This window comes from Mercurialis annua, linkage group LG8, assembly GCF_937616625.2.
Source record: "Mercurialis annua linkage group LG8, ddMerAnnu1.2, whole genome shotgun sequence".
In the NCBI taxonomy this organism is placed as follows: Eukaryota; Viridiplantae; Streptophyta; class Magnoliopsida; order Malpighiales; family Euphorbiaceae; genus Mercurialis; species Mercurialis annua.
The window spans coordinates 3,288,564-3,306,038 of NC_065577.1; the positions used below are offsets into that span (position 1 = coordinate 3,288,564).

The window sequence follows — 17,475 nt, forward strand, 5'->3', positions numbered from 1 at the left end:
TTATGCAGTGCATTTAAATTGGATCAGTTTAATTACATGAATATGTCGTGTTGGTATAATTCATATTTGACTCATTAAATAAATATGTTAAATTTCTCGTGTTCATAAACCTTATATTCAATTCATTTAATATATTTACTAAATGGATCGTGTTCTTATAATTCATAATCGACATGTCACATTTACGGATTGACACGCTTAACCTGTTTAATTCTCATATCATATTTGTGCTGACACAATTATTAAATGGAACGTGATCGTATCGATCATAATCGTCTCACTACAAACCAACACGGTGATGATATGTGAATTCATTTCGACACTCCTAATTACTACGAGCATCGAGATATATTAATCTATTCCAATTTCTATTGATTGCATGAAATATGAATCGCTAGAATTTTGGCTGTCCAAAATATCGTAAACAATTTCGTCTACAAAGAAGAAGTAGACATTTTTTTTTGAATCAACAAGAAGTATTCATTTGAACAAATAAAAAGGTGTTAAATATAAAAATTATTTAATTTACTTTAAACTTTTATACTGTATAGTATACGAGATATATTATTTTGGTATTTACACCAATGGAGCTCCTCCATTAGATTGTTCCTTTACAAGTGTTCTGACCGATGCGATGAAGGGGGCCTGCTGCTTGCTACGTTGTACGAAAAGAAATAGGGTTTTTGATAGCCTCAAAGGCATCCAAATTTCCGGATCAGTGCCTCTTTCGAAAATAATTCCGAAAGAGTGCCTGTACCCACATGTTCCGCATTCTAGAAATGCGGAACATGTGGAGTTCCGCATTACCACTAATTTAGGTCAAAATTAGTGGTGAACAATGAAAATTTGGGTGCCTATGAGGCACCCAAATATCAAAAACCCAAAGAAATATTTAAACTGAAAATGCTAATTTTTTTAAAAAAATTTATATCTTTCAAGACTCTTGGAGTTGATCTCTTAATGAATCTTTTGACAAAAAAAACATATGGGGAAGTAAATTTGCTGTCAAATTAAAAAATTTCTTTATTTTTAAGTTTTAGTTTATTTTGTAAAGAAAAAATTCTTTTTTTTCAAAGAAGGTGCAACCATACAACAATTACAAAAAAGATTCCAGTCAATTTAACCAACATACAATTTTATTTTTTATTGAGCATTTATAATTTGTATTACTTTTATTGCTTTTATTTTATATTTTAAAAGGCTGAATGGAATTATTTTAGTGTTAAAAATATTCCAAACAACTTAAATTCATGTTTATTGGGTTAATAAACATTCGAAAAATAGATATATATGTATAAAAAAATTAAACTGCACCTGATTGAAATTTTATTTTAGCTTTTTAAAAAAAAGAGTAGAAAATAGCACTTAAATTGATCATCGGCATTTATTAAAAAGAATAGCTTGAAACTGATTGTTCTTTTAAGTATAAAAATAATTCAAACGAAAATCTGAATTAAAAAATAAATTTATTTTCTTTAGCTAAATAATTTTTTTAAAAAAGAATATAAAACTAATCATATATTCTTCAAGTAAAATTCATTTTTTTCTTTAAGAATACATGACCCTCATATATACTCGTGTCTTTTGTTGACATCTTATGTATTCAGATCCAAATATGAGTTAAATGTTGTAAAAAAATATAAAAAAACACCAAAATAAACGACGTAAGGGTCATTTCTGTATTTTTTATTTTAAAAAATAATTAAAAAATAATTTAAGATATAAATAAAATACTTTTGTGATCCAACATTATTGATCAAGAAAAAGACAATTTCCATTATCAGTCCCATTCTAAAATTTACCACAAAACTCCAAAAAATTAGTATTTTTACTTTTACTTCCAACTTTATCAGCCCAATCAATTATCATCATTCCATTTCTCTTACACACTATCATCATCATTCCATTTCTTCTACTTTTTATATTCATTGGTCTCCCCTCAATTCCTCCTCCTCCTCCTCCTCCTCCTCCTCTCCAGCTCCACCTCCTCTCCTCCGCTCCTCCTCCTCAGGTGACTTCATCAACATCCCTTAGAAAACCCATATTTGAATAGTTCTTACAGTTTTGAATTTGTCTGCAAGATTTAATCTTTTCTTTAATCTGTCAGTTGGGTTCTCTTTATTTTCATGTTCTCTCATTTGGGTTTGTATGCAAGATTTTGTCTTTTGCTTAATCTGTTAGTTGGGTTATCTTTATGTTCTTGTTTTCTTATCATGGTATATTTTGTTTTTTTTTTAATTTGCTTTTTGTATATTTAACACTTGGATGTGTGTTGATTTTGATTTGTTAGTTTAATTTCAGTGTAAATTTGTCAGATTTGTTTATTCTTGGTTGATTTTCTGAGAGAATTAGATGTTTAATGCTAAGAAAGTATCATTAGGCTAATGGATATTAAATCTAAGTAGAGTTTTTGAAACTTGATTGATTGGAAAAGAGTTCATATCATCAATTGTAATCATCATTGCAAAAAAAAGATCGCAGTTTGTTAATTTGTTTGTAATATTTACTTGAATATGATCCCTTTTCAATTTAATTGAAAGCTTATGTTTATTGGTATTCAGTTGCAGATATGGATGGTGGTTCAGGTCCAAGTTTGTTTCCGTTGCACCGCTGCAAAACGATTCACGTGGTTGGTATCGAATTTTGTTTTACGAATTATATGCTTTTTCCATTGTGGATATGAAGCTGCTATATATTTGGCCAGAAGGATGTCCAAGATTGCCTTCTTTCTTGGCTTTTGCTCGCAAATCACGGCTTATAAAACCATGCATCCAGGTGAGGCATGCACAAGGGATACACAATGTAGAGGGAGATAAGAACTACAAAGCTTACTTGTCTCCCGAATATTATGATGCTCAGCTTACTCAACTCGGTTGGCAGCAGGTAATTTAAAATGTGCAATTACTGATTTAGTTATTTAAGAGCAGAAAAATCATTGAAGTCGTTAATGTTAATCTATCTTCCTTGGGAGGAATATGATGAAGATCCTTCTTTTGTTTCTGTTAGGTCGACAATTTGCGTAAGCACGTCCAAACATGTGGACTCTCTAAGAGGATTGACCTGGTTGTTACATCTCCGTTGATGAGGTATGAAAGCTGACGTTCTAACTTCTAAGTTTCTATTGGTATCATTCCTTCATTAATTTTGCTTGTCAATTAGGTAGCAATCTAATGATCCTACTGCTGATATGTTCTATGATTAATATGTGAAAGGTTTTGTATAGTTAAACAGAAACTTTATGTTGTTATTTAGATGTATTTCTTGTGAAATGTGATGCATTCGAGTTTTTTAGTTTTAAATTTTGAAGTTTGTTTATTTTTTATGGAGTCTATATTAATGGAGATTATTTTAGAGAGAGAATCATTGTGTTGAATTCTTAATTCTAAATAAGTATTATGACAAATCTATTGCAGAAATAGATTATCAACAGTTTCCATATTACTTAAAAGAGAAAAGTCTTACATTAAATTTAAATCATTAACTAATGACGATTTTCACTGTGGCACTTAGGACACTGCAAACAGCTGTTGGAGTGTTTGGAGGTGAGGGCTACACAGACAGGATGGATGCACTGCCACTTATGGTGGCAAATGCTGGAAACAGCAGCCGAGCAGCAATCTCAAGTTTCAATTCTCCACCTTTCGTTGCAGTCGAATCCTGTCGAGAGCATTTTGTATGCCTTCTATAATTTTCTTATTTTGATGCAACAAATTCTCCAATTGAAGAGTTTCTTATTAGTTTCATTATCTAGTTCTAGTTTGGGATAAATGAAGGGATCTACCTAAATAATTAAAAGTTTACTTTTGCATGGACGAAATACAATAATTTCTGATGTGTTTTATATTGATTCATTTCCTAATTCTTTTTACAATTAGTATGACAAAATTTTAAAGAGAAAAATTTGAGTTTAAATCCTGGAAAGGTTTCTTCACATTGGCTCTTTGTCTCTTCACTATCTGAAGAAAATGAAAAAATTCAAGGCTATGAAGTATGCAAATGGAGGTTAATGCATTCCTCTTATGTGTTATATTGGTCTGCAGGGTGTGCATCCTTGTGATAAGAGGCGAAACGTCAGCGAATATCAATTTCTTTTCCCTGCAATTGATTTTTCACTGGTAAGAACTTGAATATTTGAGATAACAAGTAATTGTTATGCAATCCTCATGCGCCTGTGATCTTTGAGCGAATCTTCTAAATCAGGAAAAATTCTTGTTGTAATCTCATTTTTGCACCGTAAATCTTTTGAAATTCTTTTCAGGTAGAAACCGATGAAGACATATTGTGGAAAGCTAATGTGAGAGAGACCACCGAAGAACTTTCTGCAAGGGGATTGGAGTTCATGAACTGGTAATTAAAAGGTTCCCAGTTTGTAGCATTGATAGAGCTCTAGTTTTGCATTTTGTTATTTTCTTGTCTTTCAGAATCTCACGGATCTAGAGCCGTATCCTCTTCTGAATGCATCTTGAAATCCTGAACCTTCTTGGCTTCTACCATGCATCTTATTCTACTAAATTTGTGGTTAATGTTTACATGTCTAACCTGATCGAATTTACATTACATGCTACACATTAGGCCTCAACTATCTTATTTGTATATGTATTTGCAGGTTGTGGACAAGGAAAGAGAGAGAGATAGCAATAGTTACCCATAGTGGATTCTTGTTTCACACCTTTAGTGCATTTGGAAATGATTGTCATCCATTGGTGAAAAAAGAAATATGCACTCGGTCAGTAAACTCGTGCATATTATTTTAGCTTGAACATATGCGTGCTTCCAGTTTCTGTTTGTTTTTCGTAAAATATATTTTCTTGGATATATATTAACCGATATTCATTTCTCTATTTTCAAAAGTTTCAAAGAAACTGAGTTAGTGACTGTTCATTTCCAAATTTGAGCTCGAAAGGGAGAAAAAGGAGGTGTTTGAACTCTTTTTCTTTATTCTTATGCTTTAGTGGTGCTTTTGACTGATTTTAGCGAACATTGAGTTTTATTTGTTCTTTAAATCATGGTTTAGGAAGTGAGAATGCTCATTTTATGTCTGCAGTATTGTGTCATTGTATGTAGGATTGTGCAACAATCTAACCAAACCAAATAAACAAATCAAACCGGCAATTTTGATTAAAAAATTTGGATTGGTTTAATATGGTTGGGTTTAATATGTTTTAAATTCTTAAAAATTCGGTTTAGTTTGGTTTAGAAAAGTATAAAAATTCGAATGCATACCTGCTACTTTTACGTAAGGCCAATGCTTGCTCTTGTTCATATACCCATTGTTTAATAGGCTATTTACTTGTGTTATCAATTTACCATTATAAAGCGAAGGATGACGAATTACATGCATTTGCAGCTTTAAAAATTGTGAACTTCGATCAATGGTCATTGTCGACAGAAGGTGAGTTTGTAATGTTTCAAAAAACTCTAAAGGCTATTATCGTCTTGTGTATGATATTTATGGATTTTCTCTTCCTTCAGTATGGCTGGATCAGATCTCTCAACAACTAACTATCCCGGGAAGATACCTCATGGCGTGGATCTCCCGAGCGATGCTGTGGAGGAGGACGGCCCCAAAACAAACTTGCTCGAATAGACAACGGAGGCATTAACTCCATATTGGCATTCTTGAAAATTATAGCTATTGCAATATTTGCTTTTGTTGTGTGGAACGTATTCTGGATTGTGCTAATTACAACAGAAAAATATTGTATTTTCATTTGACATTAAAATTGGAATGAATTCTTGCTTGTCACGGCATTTCATTTAGGTTTTTCTTCACCCATCTTCCCAAATCATTTTGTACTGCAGCTTACAGATTAAATATTTTAGCAGTTATTAAACTATACATTTTTTTATGCAACGGTTACCGACATTTTAATTCTGGCCGAAAATTACCTATGTAACCAAGGGATTATTTATGTGGCAAAGTTGAAAACCTACTAATCCATCGGCTACATAAATCCATCAGCTGCATAAGTAATTATCCATAAATTGAGCTAGATGACCCCGTGTCACAAATTCAGGGGCGCGTTGACCCTTTATTCATTATATTTCTCTATAGCCTAGAGCACCAAGAATTGATGGTTAGTCTCTTTGTTAAATGCAAATTGAGATAACTCAAAAGCTACTCGAGTTTAAATCGAAAAGTATTTAAAATCAGAGTTGAACTTGAATTATTCAAATTAGTTTCAAATCAAGAAGCTTTGAAGTTTAATCCAATTTAATACTCTTATCTCAATCCTTATACATATATTTATATTTATACTTTTATTATAATAACTCACATCAAATTAAGTATCTCAATAATCTTAAGTTGTCATATTTATTTGAACAATTTTCTTTATAAATAATCGAGTTGAGCCGAGTCGAATTTGAATCTTGTAATCTTGTCAAGTTGAAGCTCGGACTCTAAAAATGTAGCTCGATCGAATCGGAACCGAAGGCAAATGCTTCAGTTTGCGTTTAAAACGTCAAAAAAAGAAGCAGGCTGCTTCTTAGACTTTGCACAGAGTTCCTCCACAGCAGCAGCCAAACGCAAAATTGTAGCTTCTGCCCATGGTCGACCCATTATTTGCAAACCTATTGGAAGTCCTTCTTTATCATAACCAACCTGAAAAGCATACACCACAACACAATTTGAGTTGTTTATTCGGTTCAAATCGAGACAAACCAATTTTATAAAAAATCTTAAATGTTTAAAATGTTTGGTTGGTTTTTTGGTTTTACTTGGTGCAGTTTATACTGAAAGTGAAAGTTTGAAACCGAACCGAGCCAAAAGAAAGCGAACCAACTTGACTTGTTGGTTCGACTCGGTCTTTGCACACCCTATATGTAGGATTTTTAAAAAACTAGTTTCGCATTACGTGCTATGCACGTGGCTCGTAACGTAACTCGTCAATGAACATATTAGTAAATTTATTATAATTATATCAATTTTTTATTTATAATTAATATTAAATTAGTTAAGAATTTTTGTAAAAGTAAATATAATATATCGGTTATTGAATTTTTTTTCTATACTGAATTTTTTTTGTTTTTGGTTTTATAATAAACATAATTAAATAATTAACTTAATTTTATTAATAATATCTTTAAAAATAATAAAATAGAAATTTAAATAGAGAAAATTACACAATTATGCCAATTGCGGTCATATATTACAAAAATGTTAAGTGTTTTAATTTCTTTCACCTATGCTAATTTATTGATTACATTAAAAGGCTAAACACGGGAATGTTTTACATGCACTACATAAATCATTCTTACCCTACACATGTCATCTTATTTTCATTTTTATTTTAAGAGATCAACACATGTTGTCTTTATCTTCTCCCACTCTACTCTTTCTATTTTCTTATACACCATGAACTGTTACTATTAAATTTTTTCCATTTCAAATTTCCTTCAAAATTCCATCATTTTTGTCAATTTAATTAACTTCCTTATTATAAAGTCACGATTTTTCATCTTCTTTACTTCATTTTTTTAAAATTGTTTTTTTTAATATTTTTTTTATCTTGAACAAAATTATTATTATTTTCTGGATGGAGACAAAAAAGATTGATCAGTTGTTTTTTTTGGGGTACCATGATTTTTTTAGAATAATTAGAAAAGAATTGAAATTTTTAAAAAACGTATTTTTGATTGCGGGTGCTTTTTATTTCTTGGTTTGATTGAGCAATTTTTGTTACTCGTATTTTTTTTCTTGTTCAAGCTAAGAAACTGAAGAAAAAAAAAATTAACATAAAAACTCGAGATCTAATATTACTAGTTTTAGTAATTTTAATCTAAATACTTTTCTTTATTTTAAAATTAAATTTAAATCTTCAATTAAATATTACTAGTTTTAGTCATTCATCATCTTTTTTTTTTAATAAAAAACACCTCTAATTTTAAGTAATTTTTGTCGTATTTTGAACTTTCTCTCTATAAAATAATTGTAATATATATACTTGTATTAATAATATATTAAATTATGTTTTGTAGGTTATTTAAATTGATTTAGAGATGAAAATTATGTTATTAATTATATTAATTTATTTCAATTCTTAACAATATAATAATTTAACTTTTTTTTTAAGTGACAATGCATTTCTTTTAAAAATATGATAACACTGCAAATGTTAAAGTGATGTATTATTTTATGTATTCATATGTATCATCTATTTATATTATTTAAGAGATGTATTATTTTATGTATTCATATGTATCATCTATTTATATTATTTAAGAGATGTATTATTTTATGTATTCATATGTATCATCTATTTATATTATTTAAGACATGTATTATTTTTTATTTTTTTATACATTATGTGATATAAATAGTATATTATTATTTGCTAACATCTCTTATGTGTTTTTCTTATTTGTAGTTTATGGTTTCAACAGTGTCTTTAGTGAGAAGTTTAATACATAATTTTTTTTAGAAAATATATTTAAGTTGTCTCTAAGATGTATGAAACATGTATTTAAGTTGTCTCTCATACATTATTGATACATCTCTGATACATCGTGGGATAAAGATGTAGAGGAGGAGATTAGAATTTTCAAGAGGGCTAGTGTTTACGTGTTGCCAGCCATAAGAATTGTGAAAGTTCTTTGCAACCAAACCTCATCAACCTTGTCATTCAATCCATTTGCTGGAAGTGTATAATTCGATAGAGTTTAATTCAATTTATTTGTTTTATTAAAAATGACAGTATATTTATTTAGAAAATATGATAGCACTTCAAATGAGAAAGCAATGTATTATTTATGTATTTAAGATTTATCATGTCTAAGATATATTTTCTCCAATAAGTTTCATTAATAGTATGTGATTGTCTTCAAGATACATCTTGAATACATATTAGATACATATGTTATACATATCAGATGCATGTCAGAAACAGCTCAAATACATTTATTTTAAAATATATATTAATTCATCAAAAGTGTTTGACATGTTTCTTAGATGTATTTATTAGATCAATTTTTAAAATATAAAATATACATGATAAATATATTTTTGATATGCGTCTTCTCGTTAATGGTGGTACCTCAATGCCTTCGAGATATATTTTCGGTACATCTCATATACATTTTCGATACATCTCGGATACGTCATCAATATATATCAGAAACAACTCAAAGAATATTTAAATATATATTATATAAATATATATGTCTTTTAGATGTATTTTTAGATACATTTTTCATATACAATTAAAACATGATAAATATATTATTAATACGTATCATTGATAAATAATTTACATAATTTACAGAGCATATGACATGTTTTTTTATTTTAATGTATGTTATAGATAAATTTCAACTACTCGTAAGTTATATATTCAATGCGTTAAATATGTAACTCAAATACAAATACGATACATATTCAACACATCTTTTGTACATATCAGAAATAATTTAGACCTATATTTTTTATTTTAATATATGTATTATGTGTGTATTTTGAGATGTAGTATTGTCGATAGCTAATAAATCTCTGATACATTGTGGATAATAGTGGTTTTTAATTCAAGTGAGAATGTTTATGTTGATAAAAGTTGAGTTAAAAAAAATCACAACTTATTATTTTTATGTTTCAATTTATAGTGAATAGTAACATATCAAAATATTGTTTACATTATTTGATGCGTGAATTTTAATTAAAGCACGTGATACATATATCTTTTAATTCAAAATATATTATACATACACCTTAGAGACACATAAATAATACATATTAATAATATATGTATTTATTTATTTATTTATTTTTGTTTTAAAAATATGAAAAAATAATAATCAGATATGTCCTTTATACATGTCTGATACATAACAAATACATAAATGATACAAGTCTGAAATTTTGACAAACTGACGCGTGACTGACGCGCGTGTCAGACGTATGTCAGACGCGTTTCTGACGCGTTTTTGACTTATTCTGACGCGTTTTTGACCTTTTTTTTATTTGTTTTGTATGTGCCATGTGTTGCATCCTCATTGTTAAGGTATTAAATGTAAAGTTTCTATTTTTTGAGGTGCTCATGTAATATTTTAACAAATTTAGCATTGTTGTTAGTTTCTTCCTCTTTTTGTATAGTTTTGTCATTTTCTCATTTAAATAATATTATATTAACCAAATACAGTATTTTAATTTTATAGTTCAATCAAACTAAAAGATAGGTATTCCTAATAATTTGGAGACAATTTAGTTATTTTCTACATACTAAAAACTAAATTGGAGATAATTTAGCTACCTATTCTAATTAGGACTTTAATTACAATAGTGCTTAATGATTAATTAAATAACTAATTAGTTAATGACTATAAAACCTTTATTTAGTAGTAAACTGAAAAGGATTATTCAGTAAATTTGCCTGCCCCCCCATCCGTGCTTTTATATATAGTATAGATATATATAGTATAGATAAAGGAAATGTGACTCACAGGAACTGTGATGGCAGGAAAACCGAGAAGGTTCGCTGCAAGAATAAACCGCATAAGATCACCTAAAATCATGAAAGACATGCATTAGTATCAAATTATATTTCGAACAAAACAAGAATATGTACTTCAAATGTAAATTGCAGACTAATATTTTGTTATCTTTGATACTCAATTATTTATTTTATTTGACACATTATAATCCGACATGAGAGTCTCAAATTCGATTCCGGCTTCCTCATACTAATTCGTCTGATATACAATTTTATGAAAAAGGAGCACAAACCTGTGACCTGCATATTAGTCTCGCCATATTTAAGAGCACTCGGAGGTATTTTGGGTGCTGTCATGCTGTTGTAAATGCACAGGATGGAAGCAAAACTTGATATTAGTTTCGAATTTCTAATTGAAAACTCCCACATATAAGCAATGGACACCAATTAATACAATTACTGGAGTGACATCCTCATCCAGTAACACTCAAATCAGTCAGTAACTCAGATTTCTATCGTATATTACTAACAAAAAAATGAGGGTTAACGTCACATAAAGTTACAAACTATTCATATTTTTGTAATTTAATTATGTTTTATAAAAGTTGGTAAAGATATGCACCAACTACATTTTTTTGGCAAATCAATATATCCATTGAAAATCTGGTGATGTGGAGTCGGAGTTGGCCATGTTATTCACATCAAAATGATGCATTTTGAGCGATAGAAAAACTGATGCATTTTGAAAAGCTGGCTTCCACTTCAAATTTTCACCGGATTTTCAATCATGTATTAATTTGTAAAAAAATGGTAGTTGGTGTATTTATTTACCAACTTTTATAAAATGTAATTAGATTGCAAAGATGTGTATAATTCGTGAGTTTATATGACATTAACCCCAAAAATAAACACTCATGCTAACCTACTGGTAAACAACAAAACTGATTGGATTATAAATGAACAGGTGAACTTACAGTGATATTTTAATGACATGAGCATAAATGATGGCATAATGAAGAAACAGTAAAGATTACATACCCAGTTGTTGGGGTGACTATGACATCCACCTTTTTAAAAATCTCCATGTGATGGTACATTAATCTTCTTCTGAGAATTGGGTAAGAAAAAAAGGTAAAACTTAAAATATATGTATTTCACAATGATACTACACAAAATGTCCGATCTCCGGATATTATAACAAAGTTTCAAATCCTAATTACCACTGAGGATAGCTTAAGGAATGAAACTAAGTAGAGTAGATACAATTGCGAATGTTCCACATTATAAAAATTCATAGACAGGACAGGAGCGTAACGAAAAGCATCTCTTCAACTAACCAAGCAAGTAGTAGTTTGTTTATCATGCAAGCAATAAGTACAGTTCATGATACATAAATAGATTCAACTGGCTAATTAGGAGTATATGATATTGCTGCTAAACCTACGGTTTAAATGCAAATAAAATCATGAGCAATACCGTGTGTTTGTAATTTCAAGACAATTATTCTTTTGCAAATTGTACCGGCGAAGTTGTTATTGAGTATTACCTTAGACATTGTGCAGTAACATAGTCTGCTGCACTGAATGATTGAAATAGTGCAAGACTGGTACGAGTATCATATGCCAATCTCACCCCTTTTCTACAAAAGGATAAAGGAAGATAAAGAGAAACACATAAGCAAATATAGAAGTAATTGCATCTATAACTTGAGCAATGACTTTATGTAGTCCGATGTTGTAGACTATATTGCACAGAAACTTGTTGAATTTACTTTTCAGCATTCCGTTTCTATTTTCAGAAACGCTTTTAGAAGTCCGAAACTTTATATTTATAAGGGTTATTTTTCAAAAATAAAGCCCAACTTTTCACCTTTTTAACAATTTCAGCACGTCTTTTAAAACTTGACACCCCACAGCCCCACTTTGCATTTATTTGGCATTTTACGGCCCAACATCATTATCCAGTGTCTTTTCATTCATTAAAAACTGCCAAAAAAACGACATTGTTTTGTGAAGAAAATAATACTTTTGGACCATGATGCCAAAAAATGAAAGGTTGGACTGTTGGTTGCCAAGTTTAAAAAGACGTACTTAAATTGCTAAAAAGGTAAAAGATGGGACTTTTAGTTGCAAATAACCCTATTTATAACCTATTCTTATAAGAAATGTAGATTTGCCACCCTTTCACTGTTTCCCGTTTTAGCATTTTTGTTCCCGTACAACATACAGAAGCACTCCGAAAAAGGGGAGGAACATACCCATCTTCAATATCAGCGCTTAATGAGGATTGTGTTTCAGATCCAATAGAAACAAGATGCGCAATTCGCATCTCTTCGAACTCAGGCACAACAATCTCCACCATCTAAAATCATTTTAATGGAAGTTCAGTCTCATGACTCTCATCATGATGATTTCAATTAACATCAAATAAAAAATGGATTGAAAACACTTTTGAAGCATATAACGGAATTGATATACTTACTTCACACCCATGTGTTTTTAACAGAAGGTTAAGAATATCCTCACACTTATCTGACACTTCAGTTGACTGTACATCATTGAACCACTGCAGGACACTTACCATTTCGTAAGTAACTTGCTTGTTATTAATATAAACAGTGTATTTTAACAATATTTAGTGAATAGAAAGTATCATTACCGCTGTATATTTCCCAAGCCGCAATGACCCCAAAATATTTGTACTCTCATATGAAGTTAAATTAGGTAAACATGGAGGAGACTACCACCAAAAGAAAACATGAAAATTCAATGAGGAACGTATGTCAAAACAATGAAGCCTAAGAAATTGTCAGAATTATAACTTAACCTCATTAGCATGTTTACAATGTCGGCACAAAGAACAAAATACAAGTACAGCCAGATTCTGTTACCAAAAATTGCACATTTGTATTGTTCACTTCAAAATAACCTTAAATCTAACTAAATATTGCAATTATGAATATGACCAATTGTCTAAAACTTAAAAACAGATTAGGGAGAGAGATGTAAATTTTGTATAAATTTGTAATGGTTGTGAATAGCTGGACAAGTTATGAAGTTACCGGTTTCAGGGAGATTCTATTTGCTGGAGATGAGCCCAAAATCACAGAATACCTGAAGAGTCAACAGAATGCAAGAGGTTACCGACATTTTCTACCGAGTAGTTACTGAAGGTCAACTGTTCATTGTCCATCAAGGAAAGCAGAGAATCAACAATAGCATGAAAGGTACAACTGCGTTTGTTTATTTTCTCCTTTTTTTTTTCATTTCGGAAAGACGGGTGAAATTTCCATATTAGACATCCATTGGCGCACAGCCATTCTCAGATCAGAAGTGACATTCTAACTGAATACAGTTAGCAATTGTTTCTCTCAAAAACTTAATAAAGAATCAATAAGCAAGTAGCTTATTTCAATATAATGCAACTATATCTGGTCTGGCTTCTTGTAGAGATATATATAGCTGCAATAGTGCAATCACAAGATTGAGATACTTACACTAACATGACATCCTCCACAGAAGATGCAATTGGTCCGATAATTTCCACAGTCCCAGAATCACATATTGAACTGTGTCAAAGAGTAAAAGATAAAGATCAGCATAAGTATTCTTTGTCTACTGCTCGAACTACATCAGAGATCTTGTCATACACAAGATCATTCTTCTTCTTTGCACATCTTGCCATATTAAGTTTCGGCAAAAGCAAGCTAGAGGGGTAACATATGAGATTGACAAGAGTTTAAAAATCTCACCCTCCCATATCTGTCCTTCCATACGTTGTTTTTAATCCCACAACACCGCAAAGAGAAGAAGGGATACGAACTGAACCTGCCTTTTTCACCATTAAATTAAACATATGCAAATTAGTGTTTCATACAGATCGACTACCAATTAGACCTACCATAAGATATGCATACAACCTCCACCATCTGTTCCTAAGGCAGCAGAGCATAGTCCAGAAGCAACAATTGCAGCTGGACCCGAGGAAGATCCGCCTGTATACCTATCTGTTCCATGAGGATTTCTTGTTGTTCTGTATTTCCGAATAATTGTTAATGAGTAATGGAAAAAGAAAAATCAAGCTAGCATTGCAGCGAGGTAATTATTTTGGTATCTATTTTTTTAATAACCACAATTCCAAATAAAATTGGTCTTTAGTAATAAACTGAGACTGACCCATAGTTTGGATTGTTTCCAGTTGTTCCCATGCCCAATTCATGCATATTTGCCTTCCCCACAAAAATCACACCACAGCTCCGCAACCTGGAAACAGAAACTGCATCCTTTTCAACAAGACGAACCTCGTGCTTCCATGTTGTGGCACCTGTCAATGAGATACAGTAGTTTTAAGATGGTACTCTTTTTTCTACTATTACACCATCCTTACAGAATGTTAATAAGGCTGAGATTTAGTAAAGTTTTTACACCTTTAGTTGGATGGGGATAGCAGTCAATGTCATCTTTGATGGCCATGAAAATACCATCCAAAATTGATATTGGATTTCCTGCAGAGCCACAGCATCAAATTGATAAGCTGATAATCAGCTAATTTCAGTTGAATTCTACTCCATATTATCTATAAATATAAGGTATATGTCATTTAATGCGATTAGGTGGTACCTTCCTCAAACCTCTGTGTAGAAGTAGTAGCTTGCTTCCTTATTTCTTCCTTATCAAAAGAAATCAATAATGGTGCTGTCGGCTTGGTCTTTTTAAACTCCTCTATAGCTAAAATTATGCGCTCAGCAACCTACAAACAAATCCAACACTGTTTATACTACAGAAAAAGAAAAGAAAGAAAGAAATTGAGCCTGTAGACACTATCAGAAAGTTACCATAGATGGAGTTACAAGCTGTGATCGATAAGCATGTGCGTAATCACGTATCTTCCAGTACCTGAATGATGGAGCTGAGCCTTCTTTCCAGCTGCTAGCAAAATCATGATGAGGTAGACAACTTAAGGCTATTTCAACCCTGTCTTCTGGTTTTCCGTCCTCATCCACAGCAACAACACCAGGTTCTGGTTCTGAACTTAAATTACAATCCCTATGTCAGCTACATTTACAGAACTATGATGTAACAAAAGAATGAGTTTTCAATTAACCTAGCTAAACACCTCATCTTTCTAGCCGAGTACCCAATTTCTTTTGAAAAAGTAAATGCATTCATCCCTAAGATTCTTGAATTGAACACTATAATTGACAATAAAGCCTAGAATTGCGTATTTGGTGCACATAGGAAAAGAATGCAAATTCCAATCAATAGATTTTGCATCCTACAGTGATATAATTTCAAATATGCACACAGCATGGATATATGATGAACCATAACCCTTATGATGATTTAAAGTCATGAATTGGCCCTTCCAATTCAGTGCTTCGTATATAGTCAATGCTGAAACAGCACAGCATGCAAAGAAGCAAATATGAGAAAAAGGAATAAAAACAAACCTTGAGGAGGATATTCCGGTTTAAACATGGGTGGTTCCGGTATCTCAGTTTCTCTCAATATCTAACATCAACAAAAACATTGTTAGTTCAACATCAATAACGAACCGAATTATGAATTTTGAAAAGCAAACTACACCAGATCCTACCTCATTCATCTTATTCTCCTTCTTTAAATTAGACATGATAAGAGAACCAATCACTGGAGCCTCAAGTAAATGTACAAACAACTTAAATCCCCATCCAGTCAAATGAGGAGCTATAACAAAAACCCAAAATTCAAAACAGAACAAAGAATCAATCCAATCCCATCTCATCTCATCTATCCACAATCCAAACAATTGCATATAACCAAATTTAATAAAAAAACCATATTCATATGCATATATAGACAAAAAGGAAATTGGGCATGAATCCTTAGCTAGCACGGACACTTCATTCATTCTAACATGTCCCGTTTCAGAAACATTCGGACACTTGACGTTTCAGATAAGAAACTTCATTTTTACATGGGAAACCTTAAAATAACACTACTTCGCCGTGCCCGTGTCCAAAGTGTCCGTGCTACCGAGGGCATGATTGTAAAGAACCAACCTTTAACAGCTTGAGGCTGATATTTCACAGTGGACAAGTCAACTTCATCAGCTGGAACCATCACACGTTTTTTTCCCATTCTTTTCTCAACTAATCAAAACAAGTCCACAGTCAAATTAAACAATGATCAATGAGTAAGCAAACAAGCAAGTAAATACATCAAACACCTTATGTACAGCAAAAAGATCAGAATTTTACTTCCAAAACAGTATAGAAATGATCAAAAAGATTGAATTTTGATGATGAAGTATGAGCAAGAAACCTGTTTGTGAGATATTAGGCGTTGATGTGACTGATTACGTATTGGGTAGTTGTGGAGTTGGTTGGTATTTATTTGTTGGAGTTAATGAGTTTGCCGTTTAGTTGGATGCTATATTTGTCTGTGCTGCCATAACCATTTATGGTCTCTGCCTGCCTTATTGTAAAATACACTAATGGATTAACTCATATTAAGGTCCCCAAATTATCCGGTTTTTATTCGATACGCCCTTTATCTTTTATTTAGATTTTTCTGGCTTCTGTACTTCTAATTGTCGCCTTTTTTGGTCACTACGTGAAAGCCCCTCTATCGTAGGGACTAAAAAAGACGATGCATTGAAGTACAAGGGTCAGAAAAAATTCCAATAAAAAACGAAGAATGTACTAAACAAATACCATATGGTTTAAGGACTTTAGAATGGGTTGATCAAATAATCATCAAGATTTGATTTGATTATCATGATTAATAGTTTTGAATTTTTTTAGTAAATACACTTTGGTTAGATTTTATATACAAGTACCTGATTTAACATTTTTGTAAGATTTTATTGTCAAAATATACTCTTACTTTTTTGATTTTTTCCGTTTTGATTCAAATTTTTAATATCTCCATTTTTAGCTCATTTTTAATTTTCAGTTTCAATTATAGCCATTTATTCAAATTATAGTAAAACAATTAAAATGTCATTCATTTTAGTTCATATTATTCCAATTATTCTTCTACCATGAAAATTTCAAATATAAAGTACATAT

At 31.1% G+C, this 17,475-nt stretch overlaps 2 protein-coding genes across 9 annotated transcripts; one reads left to right on the forward strand and one right to left on the reverse strand.

Moving 5' to 3' along the window:
- The first annotated feature begins 1,887 nt into the window (after positions 1-1,887).
- On the forward strand, positions 1,888-5,760 carry LOC126660655 (phosphoglycerate mutase-like protein 1). 4 transcript variants are annotated; one of them, XM_050354247.1, is made up of 10 exons: positions 1,888-2,011; positions 2,562-2,629; positions 2,776-2,883; positions 3,007-3,086; positions 3,511-3,673; positions 4,041-4,115; positions 4,259-4,347; positions 4,607-4,726; positions 5,348-5,392; positions 5,473-5,760. In XM_050354247.1, the coding sequence occupies exons 2-10, from the start codon at positions 2,570-2,572 to the stop codon at positions 5,585-5,587; spliced, it is 855 nt and encodes a 284-aa protein (XP_050210204.1). In that variant the 5' UTR covers positions 1,888-2,011; positions 2,562-2,569; the 3' UTR covers positions 5,588-5,760. The 4 variants fall into 4 exon arrangements, with proteins under 4 accessions (XP_050210204.1, XP_050210199.1, XP_050210198.1 ...); XM_050354242.2 differs by having other exon boundaries at positions 1,909-2,011; positions 2,568-2,629; XM_050354241.2 differs by lacking the exon at positions 1,888-2,011 and adding an exon at positions 2,120-2,142.
- A 436-nt stretch (positions 5,761-6,196) lies between these two features.
- On the reverse strand, positions 6,197-16,851 carry LOC126660785 (fatty acid amide hydrolase). 5 transcript variants are annotated; one of them, XM_050354458.2, is made up of 20 exons: positions 16,727-16,851; positions 16,465-16,554; positions 16,020-16,129; positions 15,874-15,934; positions 15,259-15,449; positions 15,044-15,173; positions 14,851-14,928; positions 14,600-14,747; positions 14,344-14,456; positions 14,176-14,251; positions 13,921-13,992; positions 13,486-13,537; positions 13,083-13,163; positions 12,906-12,989; positions 12,682-12,785; positions 11,971-12,063; positions 11,463-11,531; positions 10,718-10,782; positions 10,435-10,496; positions 6,197-6,604 (listed from the first exon to the last, which is right to left on the reverse strand). In XM_050354458.2, exons 2-20 carry the CDS (start codon positions 16,541-16,543, stop codon positions 6,446-6,448), a joined length of 1,827 nt encoding a protein of 608 aa, XP_050210415.1. In that variant the 5' UTR covers positions 16,544-16,554; positions 16,727-16,851; the 3' UTR covers positions 6,197-6,445. The 5 variants fall into 5 exon arrangements, with proteins under 5 accessions (XP_050210415.1, XP_050210417.1, XP_050210418.1 ...); XM_050354460.2 differs by having other exon boundaries at positions 16,663-16,851; XM_050354461.1 differs by lacking the exon at positions 16,727-16,851 and adding an exon at positions 16,632-16,650.
- Between the last annotated feature and the right edge of the window lie 624 nt (positions 16,852-17,475).